Below are 13700 nucleotides of genomic sequence, written 5' to 3' on the forward strand. Positions count from 1 at the left end.
AAGGACAGGAGTTACTACTATACAATACCACGCTTTACCCATGCTGCAGTACAAGATGTGATCGCAAGTGGCCTCACTGACAGTAACGTTCAAATATCGACAACTAACCGTAAATGAACAATTTAATTTCAAAGAAGCCAACTTAATTGTTACTCATAACAATTACAGTCCTTCTACTGCTTGCATCTACCAAAAATTGCTGAATGATCTACAAGCAAAAACTCATTTCACATTGTTTGCACATAAGAGAAACCTTCAGCAATCGTTTCTTTTTCATGAAATAAGGTGACAGGTTATCGGTGATTTCATGCATCTAAGCAACATTAATTGCCTGTCTATATCGGTAAAAATAACAATTGTTTTCTCAGATACACATGTATGAAGCCTTCTGCAAGTTCATGATCTCCTTGTCCCTGGAAGTTGTGCACCAAATCATTACTAACTGGCTTACGCCATGCATTATGGATGACATAATGTAATTGGAACACATTACTTGGATTCCTCCAGCCAAACTAATGTGTTCAGCTTTCCCCGAGGGCCGTAGAAGGCTTTCATTTAGGGCCTGGGTCTATGGGTGTGCGCGCACTGATACACACTGAATCAGACTGTGAAATGCCAGACGAGACGCATTCATGCCTTTTTGCTTTTCGGAATACCATATTAATGCGCCCAGAGTCGATTCAGTTTTCCCCATATGGTGTTTTTGTCAGTCGCGGCATCTTGACTGATCTGGGCGTCGAAGCACGATTTTGCCACCAAGCTGCTGGACGTAAAACTAGACAAGATGTTTAGTTATCTGAACGTCTTTATGCTTTCCGTAGCTGGACTATTCACCCTTGTTCATCAAGGTAGGTGCTGCTAATCAATATTTTCATTACAGCTAGATAGAACTGCAGTATAGCATTGTCTTCACAGGGTATTAGTGGGGGAGGGCAACATGTCAGCATATCGTCTTTATATTCTTTAGAAAAAAATAATTTTGGCAACAAATGGATCTCATTGATACAGAATTCAGCATAACGTTGTTTAATTTCTAAAGACTTGCTGTTGTGTTGTAATTCTGAAGACCTATCCCTGATCGAACCCCATGCATGGCTGTTATAACTACATATAGCAAAACCGGTCCGTGACTGTAGAGGGCGTCCTTACCACAACGGTGATGCTCTTGTTGCCGCAATGGCATACTCTCGTAGAATTAGAAACACTAGATGACGATAACATGTTGGTAAAATAATGATAAATTCTCATTAATTATTGTGCATTAGTCACATAGCACTGGCTATGTCACCAGTATTGCTAAATAGGCAATGTTAATATATATATATATATATATATATATATATATATATATATATATATATATATATGTGTGTGTGTGTGTGTGTATATATTTATTCCTTTATTAAATATGCTGTCAGTTAATGACTGTCAACCAAAGTCATTGCTGTTCATAGTATATTTAAAAGTGAAAACAGTGCACGCAGCTTACGGTTAAATAAAATGATACAATTTCTCACCCTCATTATTCAAATTTAACATTACCTATTCACTAAAGCCTAAAAAAACTATATATGTAAGTTATGGATACATGGTTATTAGGTGGATTATTGTTATTACAGGCAAGGTAGGCAGGCAAGGTTATTTATATAAATCTCTTAAAATAGTATCTAAATCTCTTGGTATAAGCAATAATGTTTCACTTATCTCTTTACTATCCACCCTATTAAACTCGATGTAGTCTTGCGTGTAAACTTAGCCATTGGCAATGACACATTCAGGATGAATATTGACGTGACGGTAACATGGAACAGGTCACTGAGCACGAAAGAAACCCGTTCAGTGGGAATGTTACTAAGAGCTATTACGGGACCTCTGTTATTACCCATATTATTGGCCGATCCATTATAGGATATACAGCAACACTGTACGATTATCATTGAGTCGGCCCCTTATAACAATATATCAGCTCATCTACAAGGACCGCCAGTCTGCAATTGACCTCACCGTTACTATAATCAAATGGGACTGGTCTCAATAACGCCATTAGTATTCCTTTTAGGTGTTAAGACGTTGAAGCACGAAGTTAGTTGTCGTATATTTCCAGCAGTGAATGTTTTCTTATACATGATCTAAATTTTAACATGTACTTTTAATATAAAGCACGTACATGCTCAGGTATTATTTGTGACGATCAGGAATGTTAAACATCACACACGATGAAAATATTTTCCTATCAGACCACACACATGGCTTATCAAGAAGCAGCTGTTTTTCTCGATAATACTACACGCTGATAAACCTCCTCATTCGCCTAATCTAACTATATTGACATAGAGTTCGATTGGTCTTTTAACATAGAGACACGTTTTATCTCCCAAAATGTAGGCTTGCATAACTGTCGTATATAATTGGAAGATGTTTTTTTTAATTTAATGCCAATTCTGTTGCGGTCGAAATAACATTTCTTTGGCGTCTTACTAAGTACTCCATCGGAAGCTATCTACGGATATGCATTAAACCATATCAAGCCTTAGGTCACTCTATGTATGCAGGAATTTCGTTATGTAATCTCTGAGGACGAGATTTACACTATAGAAACGATGGCCCCAAAGCACCATCAATCACGCATATTGTAAAAGTGACACCTGTTGAAACAATGCGAGTACTACGACTAAGGAGCAAACCGATAAAGGCATTTATAAAGTATTCAGCTTTAAATTGCATTAAGTGGAGTAGTGAAATGTTGTTTAGTTGTTAAAAAGTCTAATTCAATTTAGACATCTCATGTGCAGGCTTTTCAGGCTAGATGTAAATTTTGAATGCGAAAAATAATTCAAATATTTCGCTCCTTTGAAGAGAAACAGATAATAGTTTTTATATGCCCCTTTTCAGACGCAAATACCAGTAGACGGCATATGTGATGTTTATTGAAAGCGACATGCCATCTGCCGGCGGCAAAGCCTCTCCAGATGCCGAGACGGCAATATTGCCAGATTCAACCTTGAGCTAGATAGATACAGATGCTGCTGCAAACGATCGAGTCTTTCACAGTGCGCACGGACTGATTGCAACAATTGGGACGCAAACGGCAAAGATTATGTGGCCATAAAACTCTAATGGGGTTATCGATAGTAATATGCTATCTAATCGGTCTTGTATTGCTTCCACGAGCCAGAAGGCTACTATGATTGTCGCTTTTTCATGTCTATGACATTACCATAAATCTATGTATTACTCCTTTAGAAAAGTTTTTATTATACACTTTGTACTGTTGAAGTGGGCTACTGCCACGTTTATATAAGTCTTTCAGTAGTTAAGCAATTCTTAGCATGCAAACTTACACTTATCTCGGTGTTTGTATTACAGTTGACGGTGTCAGCTATAATGCAGTACCACTGCACACCGCTGTGCTACTGGGCCATACAGCTACACTGCACTGCAGCTTCAATGACTTGTCAGCAGATGATGTTGTAAGTTGGTTTAGGTATCCCGGAGGAGCAATTGCATACGGCAGAAGAGTGAACCCAACCTACCAACGTTACCAGGTTATTTTCCTTTTAAAATGCTTCACAATGTAATAATGTAATAACACAACAATGGTGAGTGCAAGCTACCATAAAACATGTCAGATCTATTGTTTTAATGAACACCTCATATACGGTTGAAATGAGTAAAGAACGAAGAATTGATAGATATTTTGGCCTTCCCTTAGGTTACAATCTCAGCTCCAGAGATTTGTTTGATATAACCCCTCAGGTTGTTGGTGACGAGAAGAAAGGACAGTTCCATTTACTTATTCAGGATGCTCACCTCGAGGACGGTGGAGCTTACACATGTAGCATCTTCGGTCTTGCATCTAAAGAAGCAAAGTTGACTGTAGTAGGTAAGATACAGTGTGCAGTTTGTACAAGCGATTAAATACAGTGTGTAGTTCTCGGTGGTATTTCATCACAATCTGTATTTTTAATGAAAATGTAACTTCGATGTTGAATTCTGTAATTAATTTGTATTTTAGTCCCTGTCCCACAGCCTCCTACACTCAGAGGTGCAGAGATACCAGGTAAAGCAGGGAAGCAGATGGAGCTAAGTTGTACCTCTTCAGGAGGCCATCCCCCGGCTCAACTCACCTGGTACAATGGAACGGAGGCAGTTACGGGGCAACATGTGATCCAGAAAGAAAGTGAAGGTCGAGTAGAGCTTGATCTTATCCTACGGCGTCTGACCAAATGGGATAACGGTATGAACCTGACCTGCAGAGCGAGCCAACCGTTTCCGGAGATCACTTCAGCTCAGGATTCCTGGACTGTTTTGCAGGTGTACTGTAAGTTTAAGTCTATGCTGTAAACGAATGGATTTGCTATTATATTAAAGCGACAAGACTACACATTACTAAGCATTAAATTGTTTATTACAGCTCTTTCTTTCTTTTTTTCGTTCTTAGATCCTCCAAGTGTCACTGTTCCCGTTCCGTCGGTACGTGTGGTTGAGGGAGTCACAGCGGATCTGACCTGCCTGGTAGAGAGTAATCCACCTGCCACCATCAGATGGACAAGACCCGGTCATTCTGCTTTGCCTAATGACAATATTGGGTAATAAAACGTAGTGACCACGCTAGATATTAGTTTTAAGCAACTAAAGATATTAGTGATCAAAGATACATTGACCTTTTGACCTGTAATGAGGCAACATAGTGAAAACATTAAGCTGAGTGTTACACAAGACCAATAATGCTACATCTTGATATTGTTTCCTAGGCAGAAGATATTCCGGATTCCCAGTACTTCTCACCAAGACGCAGGGGTTTACCAATGTACGGCAGATAACGGCGTTCAACCTGTAGCTGTAGGGACTGTGACTCTAGAGGTTCTGTGTACGTATGTCATATTATTCATTAAAAGATCGTTATAAGAACATGCCTAATGATGTCACATGTTCGATTGCGGTGCACAAAATCACATAGCTTTCAGTCTGATATACGCTACAAAGACCGGATTCAGTACAAACATTTAGCACGCTTGCTCTGTTTTACATTTAACCCTTTTCAAATTCACCAATTTTCAAAATTTGTCACCAAACAGACCCACCTTTGATCAACCCCTCTATGGACGACAAGGTTACTGCACTCCAAGATGATGATGACTTCTCACTTAACTGTCTTGTCGAGGGAAATCCGAAACCCAAAGTAATGTGGCGGCGGAAGAATACAAAGTTGCACTGGAAAAACCCACTCCGGTTCAACCGGGTGCGCTACGACGTGGAGGGGACGTATCAATGCGTAGGAATAAGCGATGGGTTCCCTCAGACGACTAAGGATGTTTTCGTCGATGTTTTAGGTTGGTTTCCTATTATTTCATTCCACAAAAAGCTGACATAGACATAGTTTGCCATTATAGCAAATCAGAATCGCTATAAAAAAAACAAGTGTACTAGCTAGTCGCAACGGAATACAACTCGGATAATCCAGCTTCCAAGCTTACTAATAAATTATGCCAAAAAACAGTTACTCGAGCAACTGGATATGATTTTGAATGGGGATGACCTCCTTGCTTGAGGAACTGTTTTTTGGCATATCGTATTACCTGGATGTCTAACCTTCATCGACTTACTAATAAATTGTCTGAAAATGTAAAAGTTTTAATTTTTCTATTTGTTACAGGAAAACCCTACATGGAGGGCGAAGAAGACACGACAATGCCATCTGCATACACTGGAGAAACTCTTCGGCTAGGTTGCACAGTAGAAGCCGACCCATTGCCACCACGCATCAATTGGATATGGCGAAATAACTATGGGCAGGAGACAGAATTAGATGATGCTGATTTCCGTATCGTCACGACCAGACGAAATCAGGAAATGACGTCGTCACTGACTATACAGAATGTGGCTATGAAGGACAGTGGAAGCTACATCTGCAAGACAACTAACATGTTTGGTTCTGCCAAGCGAGACATGCACTTGGAGGTCAAAGGTCATGAAAATATGTTATAATCATATTTTACACCAACAATACTCACATTTCTGTTACTAGAAGTTTAATGATTCATTCCCTTTATTACCTTTATAAAAAATATAGTAAGTTAAAATAACATGAGCGTATTTTTAAGACATCAATATATATTCACTCTTTTTCGCTTGCTCCACAGAGTCTGCTCCGAACCTTGTCATTATAACTTCTATTACTGCTGGAGGGGTTCTAGTGGTGACCGTCGCTGTCATTCTAGTAGTCATCGCGAAGAAAAAGGGTTGGATATGCAAGTCTCACCTTGACGGTATGATTGCGTTCAAGCTTTTATATTTTGATCTATGGCAAAATATCATAGAAATCTAAGTTGTGTGGGTGTATACTTACGACGTTGACAAACAAGTGTGTGTTGTAATCTTACAAATGCCCTCTTTGTCAGAATCGTTTGACCTGTCAGCCCTTCGTCCGATGCCTCCTGTACCGAAGTACGTGTACAACACTGGCACCATTGACTCCGGTGTGGAGGACCTACAGGAGCTACAGGAGATGTACGGTACCCTCAAACCACGTCCTCCGCCACGGATGGAGAAGAAGTGGGAGTCGGTTGGGCTTTCCTACTCAGGTAAATAAAATTATCTAAGGTTTTCGTTTTTTTTATACGATAATGTGCTTATGTATATTTGTGAAGATTTATTTTCTTTCCAATCACATATTTTCAATTCAAACATATCTTTACCAATGCAGGACTAGTCCACTCTACGTCCCTCCCACCCTATTCCACTGAAGAGCAGTAGCACAGACGTGGCTGATGTTCTCATTGATACTACGCATTATAATTAACAGGTAGGAGTTTTTTTTCATACAAACATTGGGTAGTGAGCCACGAAAAACCATGGTTTCACTGCAATCCTTTTACAAGGAGTTAGGGTAGATGATTGTAAAGATGTTATTTGAAATAATGACATTTTACGATGTTAGCGATACTCACCAGGTGATGTGATGTGATAATAATGAGTTATATCAAATGTAATCCTGAATATATTAATATAATTACTAGCAGACTTGCTATCTTTGACATTGTAATGTATTTAAACATATATTTTCTAGGTCACCGCTATTGATGATACTCCTGCGACATGGGCCCATGATGAGAAAACATCGCCTGCCTATACGCGTACTGTAAATGTGTGATACTAACACGTGTTAACATGTTGGAAGGTAAAAGAATTGGTATAAACTTTTAACTATTAGGGTAGCCTAACGCTAGGAGAGGAATATCTCAATTCGAAAGGCCGGTCGTTATCGATATTGATGTTTTTGTTGAATTTTAGCTATAGATTATAGTTAGGGAATTAGATGTAGATTTATTATGTAAGGGACTTTTGGTGTACATGTGCATGGCCATTTGTAAAATGTAACGGTCATCTGTATCAAAAGAACACACTATACCGATGTACGATATACTCGTTTACGCATATTTATCAATACATCTTGTGGGAGTATTACGTACAAGTGTTTAACTTGATGAAAATATTAGAGATAGCTATGTGCTAACGATTTTTCTGACGTAACATGCAATGAGTGACTTATGTGCTCACTGGCTGATTACTCATTTTACAGCGTATTCAGATATATGTGCGGGACTGGTAGATTTCACAAATGAGATGTTCTTCAGGCCAATCATTGTATGTTATTTATATGTAAAAGAAATAAAACTAACTTGAGTGATCGCTGTGTACCTTTTTGACCCCTGACAAAAATTTTCATTATTCTTTATTCAATACGATAACAGTTTCTATAATTGATATTATGTAACAATAAAAAGTCCATGCAGAAAGTTGTTGTTTAAAGCTCTAGCGTATTGAGAAAAGATCAATTGGATAGTACTGTTTGGAATAGTAAAAAAAAATTAATGTCTTGGTCTAAGATCCTAATTAATACAGTTATCGGTGGACCGCAAAAAATCGCAGACCTTTCAACTCCATAAAACATACCACTAATTCAGCGTTATTTGTCGACGCTAAAAGTCCCTTTTTTGTTTCAATTCAGTTTGATCCACAGCAATAAAAGGTGTATATATGGGTTGGATACAGATCAGTAATAATTGACAAGAGTTATCACTACAATAACCCGCTTTAGCCATGCTGCAGTACAAGATGCGATCGCAAGTGCCCCCACTGACAGTAATGTTCAAATATCGACAACTAACCGTAAATGCAACAATATAATATTAAAAAACCCAACTTAATTGTTAATAAAAACAATTCCTGTCCTTCTTTTGCTGTCATCTACCAAAATGATTGAATAAAAAAGACGCACGCCCATTTTTCTCACGTCCTTTTTTCTGACCTTTATCGGTCCTATTGCTGCCAGCTTTGTTTTCTTTTGCATCGTGTGCGTTTGTGAGTTACCGTACGGCGGGTCTTGGCGGAAATACTCTTCTAATCGTTTGCGGTGAGTGTTTTTTTTATTTGTTTCCTTTGACAGTCAGGGCGGAGGCCCCTCCCCCCCAGAATACAAACATCCTTATCTTGGGTCATTCCTTTGTTGCCCGCCTGCACTCGTTCCTGCAACGGCGCACGGTCACAGCCTCTGGCAGGGAGATAGATCAGAGTTTCTGGTGTGATAACTGTAGTTTCACCTTCCGTTTTGTTCCCGGGTGTACTGTACGATCTTTTGACTACAGTTCTTATTTGTGGGATGAACTACCCCGGGTTGACATTGTATACCTAGAGTTAGGTTGTAACGACTTGTGCAACACAGCCCTGTCACCGGAGGAAGTCGCATACCAGCTAACTGATCTGGCCTTAGCTTTGAAGAATAAAACAGAGGCCCGTCAGACCACAGTTGGCCTACCCTTGAAACGTGTTTTTGACCCGCCAGGTATCCCTTACAATGACCGGTGTGAGCGCTGTGTGTACAGCATGATCGACATGATTTCCAGAAGTCAAAACCCTGGCTTCACATGGTGGAGCCACAACCGCATTTTGGACCGCTACCTTCCCTCCCTTTTCCAACAGGACGGCTTACACTTCTCAGATTATGGAAATTTCTTATATTTCAAGAGTATTCGAGGAGCCATCCTGAAGGCTTTGGATTCAATTTAAAGAATAATTTAACAGACTGCCCTTCCCAAATTTGTCTTGTTTTGGTTTTCAAACTGACTGCACCTCCCTTTGCACCTTCGGTGGGTTACCGTGGTGCCAGGGGGGGATGCCTGAAATTCTGTTATCTATATGATAGATCCTTTTAGAAATCATCCCATGGATTGATTTTTCCGTGTAAAGGCGTGTACGTTGGTACCCAAATTTGTTTTTGATTCTGCTTTCGAAATCGACTACATCTCCCCTTGCACCTTCGGTGGGATACCGTGGTGCTGGGAGCAGATGCCTGACATACTAATTTTTGTCACAGACCCTCCTGGAAATTTTCCCCGAACTTATCTTTACATCGCAAAACTTTTTCGTGGGCACTTTGGCGGGCTGCCATGGTGCCATCCTGAAAAAGAAAAAAATAACTAATTCCCAGTCAAAATTATGTAGCGGATCCAATCGTGGTGTCCATTACACTTTCGGCGGGTTGCCGTGGTGCTTAGGGCAAATGCGTAAAAAACTTCCGTAAGCCATTTTATGAATTCCCAATTTTTCTACCGGGAATTGTTCTCTGGCATGAGCCTGAGACTCAGTCATAAATTTTATGCTGTGGACTATGTTTTCCCGGCTTTTTATTATGTTACCCGTGCCTGGCTCTGGAGGGCAGCCTCCAAAACCAATGGCACTTGTCATAAATTTTTAGTGCTGTGGATTCCCGTTATGAGAATCCCGGCTTTTTCCTGATTTTATTCATAGTGCCTGGCTTTTGAGCCAACGACACTTGTCATAAATTTTTTGCGCCGTGGTTTGTATATAAACTTAAACTACCCGGCTTGCTGTCCCCTGTTCTTCATGTCAGGGTTACTGTTACGGTTTTGTTGCCATGATGAGACAAATAGCTCAGATGCCCCTCGGCGCATACATTCCTTTGTTAGTTGCTTTTTGTTCCAGCCTTGTTTCATTTTCATATTTTAGTATACTCTCCAGCGCCCAACAAATAATTGTGCAAATCCCGATCACAATCCTGAAAGTGTATCTTGGCTTGTATTACTCCAATGTTACATTGATCAGTGGGCCTCTCGGGGGTGTCCGTGTCGCAATTTTGCTCCCCTGCCGGCGAGCTTTCTCGCTACGCTCCCTTGGTGGTCTTAGTTCAGAGTTTGGATTCTAAGGAAAAATTCCCGTTGTTGTAATCGACTCAGGATTTCCGCAATTACTTTCTCTCAAAGTTGTGTTGAAAGAATTACCAGGTTTATTGTATTCTTGAGATCTTCGAGCGTGTTGCAAGATGACTGTTGCCTGTGTTTCATGTTTGTGTCAATGAAATTCCTAGTATTTCCGCCAAACCCGCCATTTGTTGGTTGATACTGTGTCCATTAGCTATGGTCCTAGGAGGTAGGCATAAAATCACTTTCGCATGCGAAAACTATTTTCATATTTTTGGCACATAAGAGAAACCGTCAGCAATCGCTATTTTCTGGTAATAAGGTGACAGGTTATCGATGATTTCATGCATCTAAACAACATAAATTGCCTGCCATTGTCAGAATAACAAATGCTTTCTCAGATACATAGGCAGCCTTCTGCAAGTTCATGATCTCATTGTCCCTGGAGGTTGTGCACCGGATCTTTACTAACTGACTTAGGCCATGCATTATGGATGATATAATATAGTGTTATAGTGTTTTTGTCAGTCGCAGCATCTAGACCGATCTGGGCGTCGACGCTCCATTTTGCCACCAAGCTGCTGAGCGTAAAAATAGACAAGATGTTTAGTTATTTGAACGTCTGTCTGTTTTCTCTAGCCGGACTATTCACCCTTCTTCATCAAGGTAGGTGCTGCTAATCAATATTTTCATTACAGCTAAGGACAACTGCTGCATGATACTGTCTGTTCAGGATATCGGTGAGGGAGGGTGACGTGCCGTCGGAATCTAGTCTCTATTCCCTTAGTTTAGGTAATTGCTTCGTAACATATCTCCATGAAAATTCAGCCAAACGTATTTTGATTTCTAAAGACCTACTGTGTTTTAATTACGCTGCCCTATCGCTTTTAAGCGCATTGCATTATTATGATACCAAAACTGGTCGGGGACTGTAGAGGGCAGCCTTATCGGCCTCAACGTTATCGTGAAATAACGTTCTTGCTGATTTCAGCATGCATTTCGTACGATGAAAGATAATTATCTTATAATAACATGATCATTGTAAATAGTCAATTGTTATAGTGCACTAGACACATAACGTTGGCCGTGTTACCACCATTCTTTAAAGTATGCAATGGTAATATCAAGATAGTATATCATGCAATAAGTGTCAATCAAAGTCATTATTCTTTATCATATTATTATTAACTTAACTCGTTTATTTTAAAAAATGTATTTTCATGGTATGTCAGCCACACGAAAATATGTAAAATATTTCTTCCATACACACATTATTGTATACCGGAGACACTCTGAACTCAAGAATAATGTATGCTGCATTTATATTAAGCAGACATAGTATTAATATAAGTACACACAACTTATGGTCAAATCAATAGTGGGAGAACTGGCGCACAAATGATACAATTTCTGTCCTAAAACGTACATGTCAGCAATAGTAATTCACCTACCTTTTTGTACCACATTATAAAAGTAAGTGCAGTCTTACATGCAAACTTAGCCATTGGCCATGATACAATTAGGACGAAAACTGGCGTGACGGTAACATGGAACAGGTCACTGAGCACGAAAGAGACCGGTTTAGCATGAATGTTACTAAGAGCTATTACGGGACCTCTGTTATCACCCGTATTACAGGCCGATCCGTTTTAAGATATACAGCAACACTCTACGATCATCGTCATTGAGTTGGCACCTTATAACAATATATCAGCTCATCTACGAGGATTGCAGGGCTGCAATTGACCTCACTATTAATGTAATAAAAAAAGGAATCTCAATAACGCCATCAGTATTCCTTTTGGGTGTTAAGATGTTGAAACACAACGTTTTACCGGAACAGCTTATACTAAGAATTACAAAATTTAAATGTATTTTATACATTACTAAAATATAGTTTTCATTAACAGCACGTACATAATGGATTATTGTTTGAGTCAGGCATTTTTATCATCACAAACGATTAAAACATTTCTATCAGACCACTCACACAAAAACACACGCAAAAACACACGCACACGCATCGTAAGAAGAATCAGCTGTTTTGCCATAATGCTACAAGCTGATAAACCTCTTAATTCGTCCGATCTAAATACACGGCGGTCAATTTCTAGGGTAAAGTTTCCAATTCTATGGAGGGTATCAGGTTACCGGGGTTCCACGCGCGGCTTTCGTGGAGCCGGTCTCAGCGGTAAACATTCTTTTCATCAATAATAAACAGTTTCACGGGGACTCTCTTGTCCAAATGTGATAAAATCAGCACTGCATATAGCTCAAATGTTAGTGTTTTTATTACAATGCTTAAATGTGCGTGAAATCACTCTCAACGCGTCGAATGCTTATTCTAGAACAATCGACGTCAATAACCAAACAACTGATTTAAACCGACCCCAAATCTCTCCGAAAATTCCACATTTTTGTATTTTAGAGAACAGTATAGCAAAATTAAGATTTGAGTCGGACAGTTTTCTTTATTTCAAAGTTAAAGTGTTGCTAAGGTAGAAAAAGTCGCCAAAAAATGCACTTTTTCAACTTCCAAGACGGATAATTCCAGAACGCCGCCATCTTTAAAAAATCCGTCCGACACAGATCGAGATTTTTGTCTTACCTACAATTTAAAATGTTTTTGAGGTAAATTGAATTTGTTTTTCTTGCGGTTTAAATACCCTGTTTGCACGCATGTCAGGTCGTGTGAGTAAGTGCAGGGGGTAACTTATATCCCCGTAAACAACAATTACGATCTTCAAGGTCGCACACGATGACGGCAGTAGCTTCGTTACATGTTACATATCCACTATAAAACAGGTCATAGATATACTGTCCCGAAATTGGTTTATATTTGTGAAAAGGTGGATTTTTTACTGTTAGGCGGTAGCCGTGTAAAAACGGGCTTGAAGCCGCGAGTTTACTGTACATGACCGTGGGTGACCCCGGATCGAACGGACGTTCGGTTCGATTGACGTCATATCGAACATGATTCGATTCGAATGACGTCATATCGAACATGATTCTGTTCGATGAAAAGGTTGGAATATTTGAGCCCAAATTTGACCATCGTGATATATGGACAGGGATATGAGTTGGTATCTTAACTTAGAGACGTATTTTTATCTTACTAAATATAGACTGGCATCGCTGTCTAATGAGGGGAGGTATTGGTCTGTTTAAATGTTCAATTTTTCAGGGTCTTACAAAGTTCTCGGAATCTCTCTCATTTGGGTATGCATTAAAGCGTATCAAACCACATGTTACTCTATGTATGCAGAAATTTCGTTATGTAATCTCTGAGGACCAGATTTAAACTACAGAAACCATGGCCCAAAAGCATCATCAATCAAGCACATTGTAACTGTGGAACCTGTTGAACCAATGCGAGTATTACATCTAAGAAGCAAACAGATTTATAAAGTATTAAAATGAATAAGGTCATTAACCCTACCTAGACCGGGCTTTTTTGACAGTGGGGGGACCGGGGGGGGG

General features: G+C 39.6%; 1 protein-coding gene across 1 annotated transcript in view; it reads left to right on the plus strand.

Moving 5' to 3' along the window:
• The first annotated feature begins 1802 nt into the window (after window positions 1–1802).
• The window catches only part of LOC109464562 (hemicentin-2-like), a 23229-nt gene continuing 11331 nt past the window's right edge, over window positions 1803–13700 (plus strand). The window contains exons 1-9 of the mRNA XM_019761567.1: window positions 1803–1839; window positions 3367–3470; window positions 4030–4321; window positions 4442–4589; window positions 4755–4870; window positions 5079–5333; window positions 5657–5968; window positions 6144–6269; window positions 6420–6584. Coding sequence (XP_019617126.1) covers window positions 1803–1839; window positions 3367–3470; window positions 4030–4321; window positions 4442–4589; window positions 4755–4870; window positions 5079–5333; window positions 5657–5968; window positions 6144–6269; window positions 6420–6584 — 1555 coding nt within the window. The remainder of the gene's footprint in view (window positions 1840–3366; window positions 3471–4029; window positions 4322–4441; window positions 4590–4754; window positions 4871–5078; window positions 5334–5656; window positions 5969–6143; window positions 6270–6419; window positions 6585–13700) is intronic.

The sequence above is a fragment of the Branchiostoma belcheri genome, unplaced genomic scaffold (genome assembly GCF_001625305.1).
Source record: "Branchiostoma belcheri isolate BF01 breed outbred unplaced genomic scaffold, Haploidv18h27 scaffold14, whole genome shotgun sequence".
Taxonomy (NCBI): Eukaryota; Metazoa; Chordata; class Leptocardii; order Amphioxiformes; family Branchiostomatidae; genus Branchiostoma; species Branchiostoma belcheri.